The sequence below is a fragment of the Hyaena hyaena genome, unplaced genomic scaffold (assembly GCF_003009895.1).
Source record: "Hyaena hyaena isolate Hyena2069 unplaced genomic scaffold, ASM300989v1 scaffold_30, whole genome shotgun sequence".
Classification (NCBI taxonomy): Eukaryota; Metazoa; Chordata; class Mammalia; order Carnivora; family Hyaenidae; genus Hyaena; species Hyaena hyaena.
The window spans coordinates 5,789,663-5,805,144 of NW_024080662.1; the positions used below are offsets into that span (position 1 = coordinate 5,789,663).

The 15,482-nt window shown below is 62.0% G+C and overlaps 2 protein-coding genes across 3 annotated transcripts; one reads left to right on the forward strand and one right to left on the reverse strand.

Annotated features, from left to right (window-relative positions):
• The first annotated feature begins 733 nt into the window (after positions 1-733).
• On the forward strand, positions 734-13,934 carry CRLF1 (cytokine receptor like factor 1). Its single transcript, XM_039228386.1, has 9 exons — positions 734-845; positions 5,385-5,666; positions 5,946-6,075; positions 6,243-6,412; positions 7,443-7,600; positions 7,684-7,852; positions 9,936-10,123; positions 10,236-10,278; positions 13,683-13,934. Exons 1-9 carry the CDS (start codon positions 734-736, stop codon positions 13,685-13,687), a joined length of 1,257 nt encoding a protein of 418 aa, XP_039084317.1. The 3' UTR covers positions 13,688-13,934.
• Positions 11,475-14,259, reverse strand: REX1BD (required for excision 1-B domain containing). 2 transcript variants are annotated; one of them, XM_039228387.1, is made up of 5 exons: positions 14,112-14,259; positions 13,935-14,017; positions 13,344-13,572; positions 12,342-12,421; positions 11,475-11,705 (listed from the first exon to the last, which is right to left on the reverse strand). In XM_039228387.1, exons 1-5 carry the CDS (start codon positions 14,211-14,213, stop codon positions 11,633-11,635), a joined length of 567 nt encoding a protein of 188 aa, XP_039084318.1. In that variant the 5' UTR covers positions 14,214-14,259; the 3' UTR covers positions 11,475-11,632. The 2 variants fall into 2 exon arrangements, with proteins under 2 accessions (XP_039084318.1, XP_039084319.1); XM_039228388.1 differs by having other exon boundaries at positions 13,344-13,548; positions 14,112-14,250.
• Positions 14,260-15,482: the final 1,223 nt, after the last annotated feature.

Below are 15,482 nucleotides of genomic sequence, written 5' to 3' on the forward strand. Positions count from 1 at the left end.
GCGGAGAACCGAGGAGAGGCGGGATGAAGTGGGAGGCGGGGGGCGTTGGGATCCGCGCGCGCCCAGGGCGTGGGGCTGGGGGATACGACTCTCAGGCCCCTGGGGAAGAAGGGGGGTTGGAAATGGGAGCAGGCGGGGCTCAGGGACCACTCAGTAGGGGGTGGGGCCAAAAGCCGGGGTGGGGGCCGAAGCAGGATGGGGGGGAGGAGCGGGCCAGGGCTGGGGGCCGCTGGGGACACTTAAGGGGCACAGGGCTGAGAGCAGGGTGCAGGGAAGTGGGCAGGGGTATGAAAACGGGGTTGGGGGCGCCAGGTCCCAGATTGGGGGTGGGGAGCCTGGAGCTGGCGGGGTTGGAAAGAGTTCTCAGGCTGGTAGGCGCTGAGCGGGGGCTTCCGGGCCGCGGGACAGGGCGCGCGCGGTGTGCGGCGGGGCGGAGGCCGGACGGGTGGGGCGCGCGGTGCCCGCGGGCGGGCGGGCGGCGGGGAGGCCGGTGCGGGGCCCGCCGCCCCCCCGGGGCCGGGCCGGGCCGGGGGCGGGGCCGGGCGGGGCCAGCGGCGCATTAGCGCCTTGTCAATTCGGCTGCTCAGACTTGCTCCGGCCTCCGCGCCCGCGCCCAGCGACGTGCGGGCTGCCTGGCCCGCGCCCTCCCGCGCCGGCCTCGAGCCCCGCGCCCCGCGCCGCCGCAGCCGCCGCCCGCCGCCTCCTGCCGCGCGCCCCCGGCAGCGCCGGCCCCATGCCCGCCGGCCGCCCGGGCCCCGCCGCCCAATCCGCGCGGCGGCCGCCGCCGCTGCTGCCCCTACTGCTACTCTGCGTCCTCGGGGCGCCGAGAGCCGGATCAGGAGCCCGTGAGTACCCGGCGTCCTGTTCCCTTCTTCCCGCCAGGGCCGAGAGCGTGCGCCCCGGGGGCAGCTGCGGGGGGAGGGGGCGCGGGCGCCACCTGGACGGCCCGGGAACAAAGGAAGGCGCCCCCGGCGCGGCCCTCGGGGCGCCCTCACCTGCGGGGCGCACGGCGCCGCAGTCCTCTGGCCAGAGGGTCCGGCTTCCGCGCCCTAGGCCTTCTTACCTGGGCCGCCCGGCCGGGGATACCCGGCCCTGCTCTGGCTGGGGTCGGGGGTGCCGCGGCCTGGGACTCGCTGAACTCCAGGACGCGGCGGGTGCACGCAACAGCGCCCGTGGACTCGGAGCCGTGGAGACCAAAGGGCACCGCTCCCAGTCAGGGGCGCACGCGGTAGGCGCGTTGGGTGCTGGCGCCGGGCGCCCCCCCGCCCCGAGTGGAGGGATGAGCCCCGCGAGGAAGGCGGGGCGGCGGGAGGGGGGCCGCTCTGGCCGCCTGGCGCGCGGCCCGGGGTCCCCGGGGACGCGCCTCTCCGCGGGCCGGCGCCGCCGCCCTCCCCTGGCGGGACCCCGCGCTCGGGGGTCCGCGGAGTCCCAGCCACCGGCGGGCTCGGAACCATTCCTGGCCAGACTGCGCGGGGCTGAAAGCCTCCAGCGAGAGAAATCTTTGTGAGCGAGTGGGTGAGAGTGAGAGGGAGCAGGAGCCAGCGAGTCCGGGCACCGCTGGCCCAGCCTTGGTGTGTGTGTGGGGGGGGGGGTGGCTGGGGGACAACAGGGAACCCACAGCCCTCAGGCCAAGACCCCCACCCTGTCAGGAGATCCTGGCCTCCGGGGCTCTCTGTCCTCCCCACCAGAAGCACACCCCCTCCAGGACATCGTCTCTACATCCAGACCCTCTCTGGGACACACCCAGAGACACACAAAGACACACTGGCTTGTGGCCCGTCACCCTCGCCCTCAGATGAGCGCACACTGCATCCCAGATGCACATTCGCACACCATCGGGGCGCGCGCACACACATTCCATCCCTGACACACACACATTCGTGGTCACACACATTCCTCCGGGGGAGGCAACACAGGGGTATACACGCAGGCACAGCCTGCCCTAGACGTTCACAGTCACTCCATGCACCCCGTCCAGGCGCACGGGTGGCTGGGGGCCAGCTTCCTGTGGTGCTCCTCCAGAAAGGATGGGGTCCGGGCACCCCCTGGGGGCACTTGCTGAAAGCCCGGCATGCCCAAGGTGCCTGGGCAGGTGAGGGGCTGACCCAGGCCCTCCCGGGGTCCCTGGCAACAATGCTAGGCAGTGAGCAGAGCCTGTAAGTGCCACTGTTAGTGGCCGGCTTTGTTTCCCAGCCCATAGAGCAGCAGGCAAAGGTGGTGGTGGTTGGCGGGATTGTTGTGCGTGTGTTTTTGCCTTTAAGAGGGAAGAAATTAAATAAAAGATTCTCACACCTCAGCAATATGTTTCTACTTACGGTGTGTCTTAGCACCTGACCAGCAGGCGGGTGGGTCGTAAAGTGTCTGCAGGTACCAGCGGGACAGGAGATGGGGACCCCTGTCGGGACCCTGGGATGGAGGCCACCCTCCTGCCTTGCTTGCAGAGAATCTCACACTTTTCCCTTTTAAAACACATGGTGTTCCTTTTTAATAACGGCAGTGGCTCCAGATTGGGAAGGGAGAAGGAAAAAACTTTTAAAGGCCCCAGCTCTGTGTGAAAGGCAGGGAGCAAGGGGAGGGGGGTGGCTGTCCAAAAGCTTAGCTCAGGGCTCTGCTTTGGGGAGCCTCCTAGGAGGCCCCCCAAACCAGGCAAGGGCCCCTACAACCTTAGTGGGCTGTTCCCAGCTGCTTTCCCCTGGCCTGGAATGTGTGCATCCAGGTCCCAAGCGCCTTGGCCCATTGTTTGGGGAGACCCGAAGGGAGTTGGAAGCCGACTGGGACCCCAGAACTGGGAAGGGCTGTAACTCTAATAGTTCCTAGATGCTGCAATGTGCTGGGCCCTCTGGACATCATGATGTCATCTCATTAATCTCCCCAACAGGTAGAATGTATTTTCCTCCCATTTTATGGAGGAGGAAACTGAGAGCAGGAGAGGGGAAGCCAATTGCTCAGGTGCTCCAGCTGGGATTGGCACCGATGTCCCAGGAGAAGTCCTCATTCTGACCTTTCCTGGTGGAACTTGGCGGGGGGGGGGGGGCTGGCCTGTCCAGGCCCGCCTGGCCTTGCCCTCTCGCCCTGTCCCCCGCCCAGCCCCAGGAGGGCAGCTGCAGCTGCTGGCAGGCAGGCCAAGCCAGCCCAGGCCAGGCGGGTGTGGCAGAGGGGCAGTGCCCCCCAGCCAAGACCCCCCAGCGAGCCCCTTCCTGGCTAAGGCGATGCTGGTGGGTGGGGGACAGGAGGGGCGTGACCTACTCCCAAACCGTTGAGAGTGGGCCTGGGGTCCAGGCAGGCCTGGCCGTGCCTCCCACCCTGGTGGGGGGGCCCAGGCAGGAAGCGGTGGGTGGGCCGGGGCAGAGACGCTGGCACGCCCGAGTTCATGCCGAAGGAATTCCGAATTAGCGGGCGGCTGGCTGCCTGGGACCTCCGGGGCGGCCCCCTGGCCCCCGCCCCCGGCCGCCCCCGCCTCCTCGGCTCTGGCCCGCTCAGCCGGCTCCTTCGCACGGACGCTGAGACCTCCGGCGAGCCCTGGGCCAAGCCCCAAACGCAACTGTGATCCCAGGCTCCAGCAAGAAATGGCCCTCAAGCCAAGTTTGCCCCGGAAAATTGTCCGGGCCAGTGGGGAGAACCACGTCCACCCTACCTCGCCCATCTGGGGCAGTGAGGGCCAGGACAGGGCAGCCACTGGCATTCGGGGTGCCCCCCAAGGGGCCAGGATCACCCTGTCCTTGGCTGCCTTCTTAGGGAAGCTGGGCTACCCCCACCCCCCTGCCCCCCTGCAGCCCCTTTTACAGCTGCCTGGGAATCCTTTTAAAATGTAAATCTTCCCCTGTTAGGAGCCCTGGAATAACCCCGCCCTGCAGGTCTGGCGTTGCTGACCTCCCAGACCTCATTCCCCACCACTCCTGCCCCAGGACCTTTGCACTTGCAGCTCCCACTGCCTGGACACTCTCTCCCAGATGTTTTCATGATTACTTCTTTCACTTTATTCAGGTCTCAGCTCAAACGCCTCCCCAGATAGGCCTCCTGGGGGTGCGCTTCGCTTTCTCCCTTATTTATTCTTAGTTACTTATTTGTTCTTTTTCCTATTGCTCCCTTGGATTCAGGCCCACAAGGGCAGAAATTTTGAGTATCTTGGTCACCATTGTGCCCTCCGCTCCTAGCAAACTGTAGGTGTTCCCTGCATGCATGCATGAATGAATGAACAAATGAGTGACTGGGTCCTCATAACTGCTGTTGGTGGAGGGAGAGAGGCTCTTTCCCAGAGGCTCAAAGAAACAAAGCAAATGGGCCAAGCTTTCACAGTGAGCTGGAGGCATCTGACCCCAGGCCCGCCTGTGGCTTCAACGTCCCACAGGGTTGTCGTTAAGACAATGTTTTCACTCCTCTCAAACGTGTGTTACCATGACGCCCACTTTCCAGATGGGGAGACTGAGAGGGGTGTCAGGGCCTTGGACTGTGCAGCCCCCCGCCCTTATCTGGACCTTGGCTTCTCCTTGGATCAAAACAGACTCTTCTTAGGTTCTGACCCCCTCAGGAGACAGGAGGGGAGACATCAACCATGGTGTCCCCGGGACCCTTGTGCCCAGCACCTAATTCTACACATTCTCATTTAGGAAGTCATTTCTCATCTGATCTTCACAATGGCCCTAAGGCATCATTAGCTTTCTGATTCCCACTTTGCAGGTTAGGAGCAATGAGTTGAAGGAAAGAGCAATGACAGCAAGTCCCTTTGGGTGGGGGCTGGGGGCCTAGAGTTTGCCCCAGCCTCCTTCAGCTCCAGCAGCACAGAGCAGCACAGAGCGACAAATCTGGGTTTCAGTAGCGTGCCCTTCTCTCATCCAATGACTTTGGACAAGAGATGAGTCTCAGAGCCTCAGTTCTTTCAACCACAAGATTAGCAGGATTCTAGTAGGAGTCAAGAAGTGTCTGCCTCCCCCTCCAAAGACATACCTACTATGTGTGTGCCTGCAGGGGTATCAATCTTTTATTTCTAGTTGCCAACAATGACATGAAAAAAGAAAAGAAAAAGCAGAATGTAGTAGTTGTCAGACTGTGTGCAAAGCAAGATTTACTGGAGTCTGAATGGGCAGTTATGCCTGGGTTTTGTGACCACTCCCAGAGCCTTGAGCAAGCCCGTGAAGAAGCGGCTTGGAAGGACTCTGAGTTGTGGAATCACAACAGTCCTGAGGCTGAATCTTGGCTTTGCCGACAACCTTGGACTGGTCACTTGGCCCAGTTGAACCTCAGTTTCCTTATCTGTGAAATGGGAGACAAGAACAAACAGCTCCTGTGGAGGACTGCCGCGAGTCCGGGAGTCCTAGCCTGGGGTGGGGGGGGCTCAGGGCAGCTCCATCATCTCACACCTGATGGGCACTCCTCTCTGACCCCAGACACGGCTGTCATCAGCCCCCAGGACCCCACGCTCCTCATCGGCTCCTCCCTGCAGGCCACATGCTCAGTGCACGGGGACCCGCCAGGCGCCACAGCTGAGGGCCTCTACTGGACCCTCAACGGGCGCCGCCTAGCCCCTGAGCTCTCCCGTGTGCTCAACGCCTCCACCCTGGCCCTCGCCCTGGCCAACCTCAACGGATCCAGGCAACAGTCAGGTGACAACCTCGTGTGCCACGCTCGTGACGGCAGCATCCTGGCCGGCTCCTGTCTCTACGTTGGCTGTAAGTGGGCCCCCAGGACGTCCAGGGGTAACTCTTGGGAGAGACGCATGAATCACGGACCCTCTGGCCCAGGACTCAACAGTGGGCATGCCGGTTGAGAAGCAGGGACCTCTGGGGTGGACGTGAGAGCCTGGAAAGAATCTATCCCCAGGAAAGTCTTACCAACAGCCACTCCGGTCACCCTCCTTCTGCTCCAAGACGGGGGCCCAGCTGGTGGCTAGCAACTTCACCTGTCCAGGGCTGGGCCAGACCCTCAGCCCCCTGCACCCCCTTCCCCAGTGCCCCCAGAGAAACCCTTCAACATCAGTTGCTGGTCCAAGAACATGAAGGACCTGACCTGCCGCTGGACGCCGGGGGCCCATGGGGAAACCTTCCTCCACACCAACTACTCTCTCAAGTACAAGCTGAGGTTGGTGGTGGCCCTTGGGTGAGGTGTGTTCCAGCCTGGCTGTGAGGTCTCGGCAAAGCCCGCCCTCTCCAGGCCAGGGGTCCCTTCTGCCCTCTGGGGCTGCCAGGGGGAGGTCTGGGGGCCTGAAGAGACCCTTGTGTGTCCTCACACCCCCTCCTGCCCTGCAGGTGGTACGGGCAGGACAACACGTGTGAGGAGTACCACACGGTGGGGCCTCACTCCTGCCACATCCCCAAGGACCTGGCTCTCTTTACGCCCTATGAGATCTGGGTAGAGGCCACCAACCGGCTGGGCTCGGCCCGCTCCGATGTGCTCACCCTGGACATCCTGGATGTGGGTGAGCCCCCCACCCCAGCTCCTAGGCCCCCGAGGGTGCCTGCACCTCCTCTCTCAGCTCAGCCCGTGGCTGCAGCTCCAGCTCCGACCCGACCCTGCTTGGGGCCGGGAGAAACGAGGCATCCACCCATCCGTCCCCAGTCCCCTGAAGGAGCCAGGATCCCCCCACTCTGTGGAGAACACCTGGCCTGGGCTGCCTCCCCCTCGGCAGCCCAGGTGTGCAGGAGGGGGCCCCAAGGGAGCAGGGAGGGGGCGCCCAGGTCGGGAGGCGCCCCAGGAAGCCTCAGCCTGGAGCTGGGGGGGGCGGTGCGCAGGCGGGAGGCAGGAAACGGATGATCTGCGAGCAGAATTGGGCCTAATCTAATTAGGGTGTTTCTCAGCCCCTAGCAGGCTTGTGCCTTAACCCTTTCAGACCCTCACCAAGGCCTCAGGGGGAGAGGCCAGACCTCTCTGCTGCCCACAGGGCTCCCAGAAGGATACCCAGAAGGCTTGTAGCCACCCCCCGCCCCAGTCGGCTTCCTGCTTTGCTTCCCCAAGTCCTGAAGCTGCAGTGGGCAGGCTCTGAGCCTCAGTCTTCCCTCTGTACCAGCAAGGCTGTCATTTGAAAACCTTTGTAAAGGAGGAAGGTCTGGAGGTGCAGGTGGGCATGTGGCGGCGGGGGGGTGGGGGGGGGCCGGGGAATCAGGAGGAACTTCCCAGGGGTCTGGCAGCCTAATGGTCCCCTGGCCTCCTGGGCATAACAACAAGAGCATCAGCCAGGCAGTGTCTGCTTTTACATAGTTCCCCGAAGATAGGATTATGTTTCTCCTGTCACAGATAATAATGGTGATAACAGCTAACATTAATTGAGTGCTTCTAGGTGCTGAGTGTTTCCCAAATATTATCTAATGTAATCCACTCTTCTTGAAAGGGGGTGGGGGGCCAGGGCAGACCCCAGGCAGGTGCCACCAAAGCCCTGTGCTCTGAGATTTGAATCCAGACACCTGGGTTCCTGGGACAGCTAAGTGATCAAGCCCTGCCCCGCCCCACAGTGACCACCGACCCCCCACCCGATGTGCACGTGAGCCGAGTTGGGGGCCTGGAGGACCAGTTGAGTGTGCGCTGGGTTTCCCCGCCAGCCCTCAAGGACTTCCTCTTCCAAGCCAAGTACCAAATCCGCTACCGAGTGGAGGACAGCGTGGATTGGAAGGTGTCGGACGCCCCCACAAGCACCCCACCCCCACCCCTGGCGCCTCCCCCGCCCCTGGCCTCTGACCCTGCCACTGCCACCAGGTGGTGGACGATGTGAGCAACCAGACCTCGTGCCGTCTGGCCGGCCTGAAGCCAGGCACGGTCTACTTCGTGCAAGTGCGCTGCAATCCCTTCGGCATCTACGGCTCCAAGAAGGCAGGAATCTGGAGCGAGTGGAGCCACCCCACGGCCGCCTCCACCCCTCGCAGTGGTGAGCACCCTAACAGGGCTGGGTGGTCAGGAGCCCCATCCCAAAGCAGCCAGAGCCTCTGTCTCTTTGTTTCCTCCAAGAGAGCAGAGGTCTCAAGTTGGTGACCCCAGTGGCCAAGTGTGGCCCTTGGGTCCATTTTCTTAGATCTGTCATTTGACAAAAAAAAAACAGCTTGACCTGTTTGCAGACATTTAAAACCAGGAAGTTTTAACACAAATATTATAGGTTTCCTAGAAAAATGAATCATCCAGAAAATGTTGGGGTGCCTGGCTGGCTCAGTTGGAAAGGCACGCGACTCTTGATCTCAGCCTTGTGAGTTCAAGCCTCACGTTGGGTTTAGAGTACTTAAAAATAAAATCTTGAAAGAAGAAAATGTAACAGGACACAGCCAGAGCTGCTCCACAGCACCTGTCAGCAGGAGTGGCCCCTTCACTCAGGGCCCTCACTCTCCAGGGGTCCCATCCCCACCTGGCCCATTTTGCCCACCTGTACCCCCTCCCTAACCCCTAAAGGCAAGTGAGTTTGAGATCCCCGCTTCTGAGGCTGATGAGCTGCCAACTCTCCCTCTGCTGGGCCTTGGTTTCCCCTTCTGATCAAGGGAGCGTGGGGATGATCAGGGGCCCGAGTCTGACTTCCCTTGCCGTCTGGGGCTTCTCTAAGCCCATGAGCCTCCTTTCTCTGTGTGAAATGGTATGAAATATGTTAATTGAAATGTCTGCCCTCAGCTTTTCCATCTGGAAAGTGGGGACAATAATCATACCCACCTCAGACCATTGTTAGAGTTAGATGGGGTAATCCAAAAAAGTGCCCTCAAGGTGGGCGCCATCTAAGTGTTTGCAGGTAGTAGTTACTAAGGTTCCCATCTCCTGCTCCCCCATAATTTCACCCCAAGGGAGCCTCCTTTTCTCAGGTGAGGACACAGAGGCCCTAGGGGGTTCAGCCAGCCCCCAAGGTCACACAGGGATCTGAATTGTTTCCCTGAAGTCCAGGCCCATCCTCCAGGGACAATGGGGAAACTGAGGCCCAGAGGGTGTCTCAAAGCCAGGGAGGCGCAGAGCCAGCCTCCAGCCAGTTCCCCAGCCCCCATCCTGGGCCCCTCCAGGTTCTGGGGGTGGGCGGGAGCGAACGCGGCCGGGAGGGGCCTGCGCCTTGGCCCCTGCTCGTGCCCAGCACCTGCGATTCTTGCACACGAGCCAGCAGGCGGCTGCGTCCGCTGGAGAGGCTGGGGAGGCTGGGGGAGGCCAGCAGGGGCGGTGGGGGCCGTGGCCGTGCCAGGGCCTGTCAGCGGGTTCCCGGCGTTATTTATGACGTGAGGCCGATGTCCTTATCTGCCGGCCTGCTAGGGGCTGGCTGCGGCCGGCAGCTGGACCGACAGGCCGGCCTCCCACCTGGCCCTCCCGGCCCACTCCCCATCCCACTGGCTCCTGCTCTCAGGCCTGTCCTGGGGACTGTCCCTCCCCCTGTCCCCCTTGGGGTTCCCTCTCACTGTCTCCCTCCATCCCTCTGTCACTCTCTTCCCCTGTATCTCTCTGTATTTCTGCCTTCTTTGCTTTCTGTATCCCTACATCTCCATTGTCTCCAGTCCTCTCTTGAGCTTCTCCTTTCCTGTCCCTCTGCATCTCCTTGGCTATCCCCCATTGCTTTGGCCCTCCCGACATCTCCCTGTCTCTCCTTGTCTCCATCTTTCCATCTCTGCCTCTCTCTCTCTCTCCCTTTCTCTGTCCCCTGCTCTGTGTCTGGGTCTCATCCCTCTGGCCCTGGCTTCCCTCCTTCTCCCCTCCCTTCCACTCACACCTGGCTCTGGCCACGGGAATCAGTTTCCTGGAGGAGACATGGAGGAGGACCTCCTCCTTCCCCTGCCCCCTCCCTCCTCGGGGGCTCAGCTGGGCTGCCGTGCTGGGTGGTAGGGAGGAGCCCGGTCCCAGAGAAACCGGGAGGGAGGTGCCCGAGGGCAACACGGTCCCACCAAGCCGCGGAACCTCCCTCTCCTGCCCTCGCGCGCCCTCTGGCGGGCGCGTCGTGACACTGCCACTCCCCACTGCCCGCCCCCCCACCCCGCCCCGCCCCGCCCCGCCCCAATCAGAGCGTCCGGGCCCGGGCGGCGGGGCGTGCGAGCCGCGGGGCGGCGAGCCGAGCTCGGGGCCGGTGCGGCGCGAGCTCAAGCAGTTCCTGGGCTGGCTCAAGAAGCACGCGTACTGCTCGAACCTGAGCTTCCGCCTCTACGACCAGTGGCGAGCTTGGATGCAGAAGTCACACAAGACTCGCAACCAGGTAGGAAGGAGAGCCCCGCGGGCGAGGGATGGAGGGGTGAGGGCAGGGAGGGAATCGGGCCGGGGAGGTAGGTCCGCACCCCCAGACACTGCCTCCTTCCTTCCAAGCACAGGACGAGGGGATCCTGCCCTCGGGCAGACGGGGCACGACGAGAGGTAAGGCGGGCCCACCCCAGCTGGGTGGGTGGGCGGGTAAGGGAGGGAGACCAGGGCCCCTCTTGGTGGCCACAAGCCCGTGCCCCCCCCCCCCCCCCCCCCCCCCCCCCCCCCGCTCAGCCTTAGAGGGCTGAGATGGAAGCCCTTCCTACATCTTATTTCTCAGCTTTTACCAAACACCTAGTGATTACCTAGTCCCATGGCCTTTAGCCTCATAAAAGCATCTAACCCCGGAAAACGTCCAAAGTGGAATGTCATCCTCAAGAATGAACATACTCACCCCAGTTAGCATATATGAGCACCTACTGCATGCTCGCCCTGTGCCAAGCGCTTTACCCGCAGGACACCCTTTGGGACGAACAGATATTCTTCTCAAACGGGGAAACCAAGGCCCTGAAAGGGGCAGTACCCTACCCCTACTCAAGGTCACCAAGCTGAGAGTGGCAGGGCTGGGACCTGAACTGGGGCCTCCTCAACTGCTCTGCACTTGGCAGGGTACCTTTGGAGGGTACCGGCCCCTCCCAGGCTCCCTGCTTAGCTTGGCTTCCCCTCTGCCTGCAGGTCCTGCCAGCTAAGCTCTAGGGATGGGGCCACCCTCCCTGCTGCGTGGAGACCTGGGGGCGGCACCCCGACTGGGGGCTAACTCTGTACCCTCACCTCAGGGCACCGAGCACCCTCGGCAGGAGCTGGGGTGGGTGTTCTGAGGGTCACAACATCTTTGGCCTCCATGTGAGGCCACTCTTGGGTGCAACTCCAGTGGGAGGTGTGTGTGAGGATTGGCTAAGCTGCCCAGAACCCCTCCAGGGCTGGGGGTGAAGAGGGGGTCATTACTCCCCCCCCACCTCATCCAGGACCCCTGCAAAAAATCTTTTTAAATAAACAAGCTATTTAGGTGCCCTGATTGTGAAGATGTTTGGGGCTGGATTGGCCCAGGGTAGGGGCTGTGGGGTTTAGGGGAAGCAGGAGGAATCCTAATGACGCACCCTACGGGCTTGGGATCTCTGCTTCCCAGAATTTCAGACTCTGTCTCCCAGGATGTGAAATATCTCGTTTTGAGCTCATTGTAGGGTGTATATTCAGAACGTGAGTCCTACTGTCAAGGAGCCGGGGGAGTCATACCCGCCATCCCTAGCCTTGTGGGGCCTCCTCAGGGACACCCACTCCTGCACCCCGGGACGCAGAGACAGTGAAGCAGCTGCAGATGAAAGGTTCTTTATTGTGGGAGGCGCAGCGAACTCAAGGGCAGTCGGCGACCTGGTGGCGTGTGACCCTAGCCAGCTGACAGTCAGGGGGTAGACTGGGCGCCATTCATCTCATTTCCCATATGCCTTGGCGTGTCACTGGGGAGCCACCATCACTCGGCAGATTCTGCATCAAACCTAAGGTCCTGAAGAACCTCGCTGATCGCTTCCATGGTTTTAATTACCCTACAAGAGTGGAAGGGAACTATAAATAAAACCCAGATGGGGCGAATTAGCCACGACTGCGAAGCTCCTAGGGGGCTGTCGCAGGCCCCGGGCCCTCCTGCCTGCCGCCAAAGTTCCAGGCAGCACTAGTGGCCGAGAGGACCATCTGGGTGTCTGGGAGAAGGGGTGGTCCTGTGGGTGAGAGTGGGCAGAGAGAAAAAGCCATCTTGAGTGGGTGCCATCAGATGGCTGTGCCATGTCACATAGCAAGTATCGAGGGGGTGTGTACTCGTGTGTGCTTGAGGGGGCTGGAGGTAGGAATGTGCAGGCCTGTGCCTGGTGGGCAACCGTGTCCGAGCTCTAAGTCCAGCCATGCGAGCAAGACTGGCACGTACGAGGTGCCCAACTGTGTCTAGGAAATGTGCAACGAGTCAGGTGTGACACGCCAGGGTGTGTGCGCCCAGGGACAATGCGTGCGGTGTGTCTGGTAGCCACCAGGTGAGGACTCCAGTGTGCACACCCTAAGGGTTGTATGCAGGTCCGAGGGGCCAGCCCGATGTGACTGTGCCAGCCTTGGGGCACACCTGGCTGAGGGTGGGTGCCTGAAGGCACACGTGCAAATCTAGCACGGCCAGCCCACTGGGAGTAAGCGCTCACTTCATCTTCAGCTCGTGCATCTCCACGGTGTCCTCCTGCCCGGTCAGCTCTGGCGTCCCCATCAGCTGCAGCAGGGCCACCTGATGTGGGCAACGGGGAGGATGTCACAGCTGGCAGGACCCCCGCCCTCCCCTACAGATCACGCAGGGAGACACTGAAGCACCCAGAAAGGCAGCACAGGATGGGGCCATAGCGGGGTGTCGCAAGGGTTGGTGCTTCGCACGCGAGGAGGCTGCGAGCCGGTTTCAAGGGCCCCCTAAGGAGGCTCGAGTGGGCAGGCCCTAGAGTTAGTGGGTGTGGTCGCATGAAGGCGTAGCCTGGGCATAGTGGCGCAGACCCAGCCAGGAATTGGTAAAAGGAGTGGAGTAGGCAGGGCCTCGTAGTCCCAAGGACGCGGCAGGGCGTTGTAATCCCAGGGTGGAAGTAGGCCAAACACCTAGACTGGGATTGGGGTCTCCTAAAGCAGTGTGGGCTGGGAATTCCACTTTAGAGAGCGGTGTGGGCGTGGCCTGAGGTGGGCGTGGCCTGGGAATATTGTGTCTCGATCAGGATTGGCCGTAGGGGTAGAGTAGGCGGGGTCTTGGAAGCCCAGGGGAGGAGTAGGCTCAGAACCTAGGCTGGGATACAGGGTTACCCAAGATGGGGCCTGCCGTTGAAATTTACGCTCCCCAATATGCACCGGGTTGAGGACCAGACCTGAGGCTGTGGGACTAGCCAAAGGGGTAGGAGCGTAGTCGGGGCGGGCTCTGGGCACAGCAATGGGGCGGCGAGAGGGACTGAGGTGAAGTGGGCGTGTCCTGGGACTGCACAAAACCCGAAGGACCTGGAGCCGGACTGGAGGAGGGGTCAGGGCGGGAGAATCCCAAGTGAAACCTTAGTTGACGACTGAGGTGGAGCAGGAAGAAATGGGGTCTGGGGCGCCGGGGCTGGGTTTGGGTGGCCGGATAGGCCACGACAGACCAGGTGCGGGGAAGGGGACAAGGGCCGAGGAGGGGGCCTCACCGTTGCGAGGCGCGTCTGCTCCAGCTGTTGCAGGCTGCGCACGTGGCTCGCGAGCAGCGGCTGCCCTCTGGGCCCAGCCAGCTCGGCCTCCACCGCCAGCACCTCCCGCGAGGCGGCGGCGAAGGCCTGGGTCACCTCGTGCACTGTGCTCCGGTAGCGGGGGAAGTCGTAGGGCGGACCGCTTCGTAGGTACTGGAGGTGGCCTCTGCGGCAGGTGGGGGTCCTGAGGCTACGCCCCCAGGCTCTCAGGCCCTGCACCCGCCCTGACCACCTGAAAGCCCCCCCACAGGAAGGGTCCTTGGACCCCAGAGTGTGGAAGACGCTCTCTGACTCCCGCAGGGTAAACGGAGATGGGTCCTCTCCTGCGCTTGGGGAAGGGAGCGACGCCACGCGGAGTGGTCCATCGGGCAGTGGGGACGCACCCTTGGTCCCAGCGGGGGAAAGCAAAGATCTGGTCCCCCAGCGAAGCCCTCCCCACCTCTGACAACGCAGCCGCTCGGGGACCCAGCTCCGCCCCCAGGCACACCCATCCCCGGAGCTGGCTTGAGGCGGAACTCTGCGACCCCTGCCCACCCCTGCGCCCGCACTTACTCCTCCAGCCGGCGGAAGGCCTGCGCGCGTTCAGCCTGCAACTGGTGGATGCGCTGCACCAGCACCCGGATCGCGGCATCTTTCTACGGGGCGGGGGGCATGGCTGGGGCATGAGGCCGGCGCCCCCAAGCCCGCACCGCCCACCCCGTGCCTGCTCCTGCTCAGGCCCGGGCTCACCCAGGGCCACGCTGGCTCCTCGCGCTCCGGGACATCGGTGGCCACCGCAGTACCAGGTACCGAGGGGACGGAGGAGTCCACCGAGGCCTTGGCAGTGATCATGACTGCGCAGCCCCGGCCCTGCCCAGGATTAGGTTGCTTCGCTGCGCCAGGCGCCCCCTGCAGGCCCGGAGGCCTCCGCACCCCAGCCCGGGGCCAGCCAAGCCTGAAACCTAGAGATCCAGAGGAAGAATGAAGAGGGGTGACCAGTCTTTGGCACTATACCCCCCATCCACCCCCTCTGCTGGTCTCCGTCGAGCTCCTGATTTTTATAGTGTTTGTCCTTGAACGCACAGCTCTGTAAACAAGGACGTCCCTCGGTTTGTTTGTATGCATTTACCTCAACATCAACTTCATTTCACCCTTCCGTCCCGTTCCCACTCAAATAAAGAGCCCAAGAGGTGATCTTTTGTCGTCTATAATGGCTGTGATATGAGGATTTGATCAGCAGTTCTAATACAGCACAAAAGGCTGGAGTGCAGCCTTTTAAAAAATGCCTGAGGGAAAGAACCCAAGGCAGGCTCTGCTCGGTCAGCGCAGAACCCCATGTGGAGCTTGAGCTCACCAACCGCGAGATCTTGAGCTAAGTGTCAGATGCTTAGCCAACTGAGCCACCCAGGTGCCCACCACGTGTTAAAACAAACTCGGCAGGTACTGTGTACAATCCTCAGAAACCAGCTAGCTGAAGGGATCCTGTGCAAAGGCCCAGAGTCTGGGGTAGTGAGGCCAGCAGGGCTTTGTCTTAAGTGCAAGGAAGGCATTGGAGCTTTCTGGTGGGATACACCACGTCGTTTGAACTTTGGGAAGCTTCTTTCTCCAGGGATAGAGATGTTGGTAGCCTAGCGTGGAGAGCAGGGGCCAGCCATTGATAGGGCTGAAACCCATGAAACAAAAGACCTCAGCCTTTGGCTGGTACTCCTGATCTCAGCCATCGCCCAGGCCTGGGTTGTCACCCGACACAAAGCCCCAATCACCTCAAGACAAATGAAAGCGTGGCCTTCCTGGGGCTAGTCCAGGCCTCTCCAGAGTCACTTGACTCCCAGGTGCATTAGCACGAGTTTTATGAACACCAAGGCCTGCCCCCCGAGACTGATGTTCTAGGTCTTAGGTGGGGCCCAGGCGCCCCTCCTAATCAGCCAACTGAGAACAGATGTTTCACACCAGGTGGGGTGTTTTTGTCTATCCACCCACACACGGACAGCTAAGGACACAGGCATGGATGGCATTGAGTGCCTGAGCAGGGCCCAGCCAGTAACATCGTGGACCTGCAGTCTCACAAGGGCCGGGGGTGGGGCTTCATTCCCATTTAAGGATGACAAAACCCAGAGACAC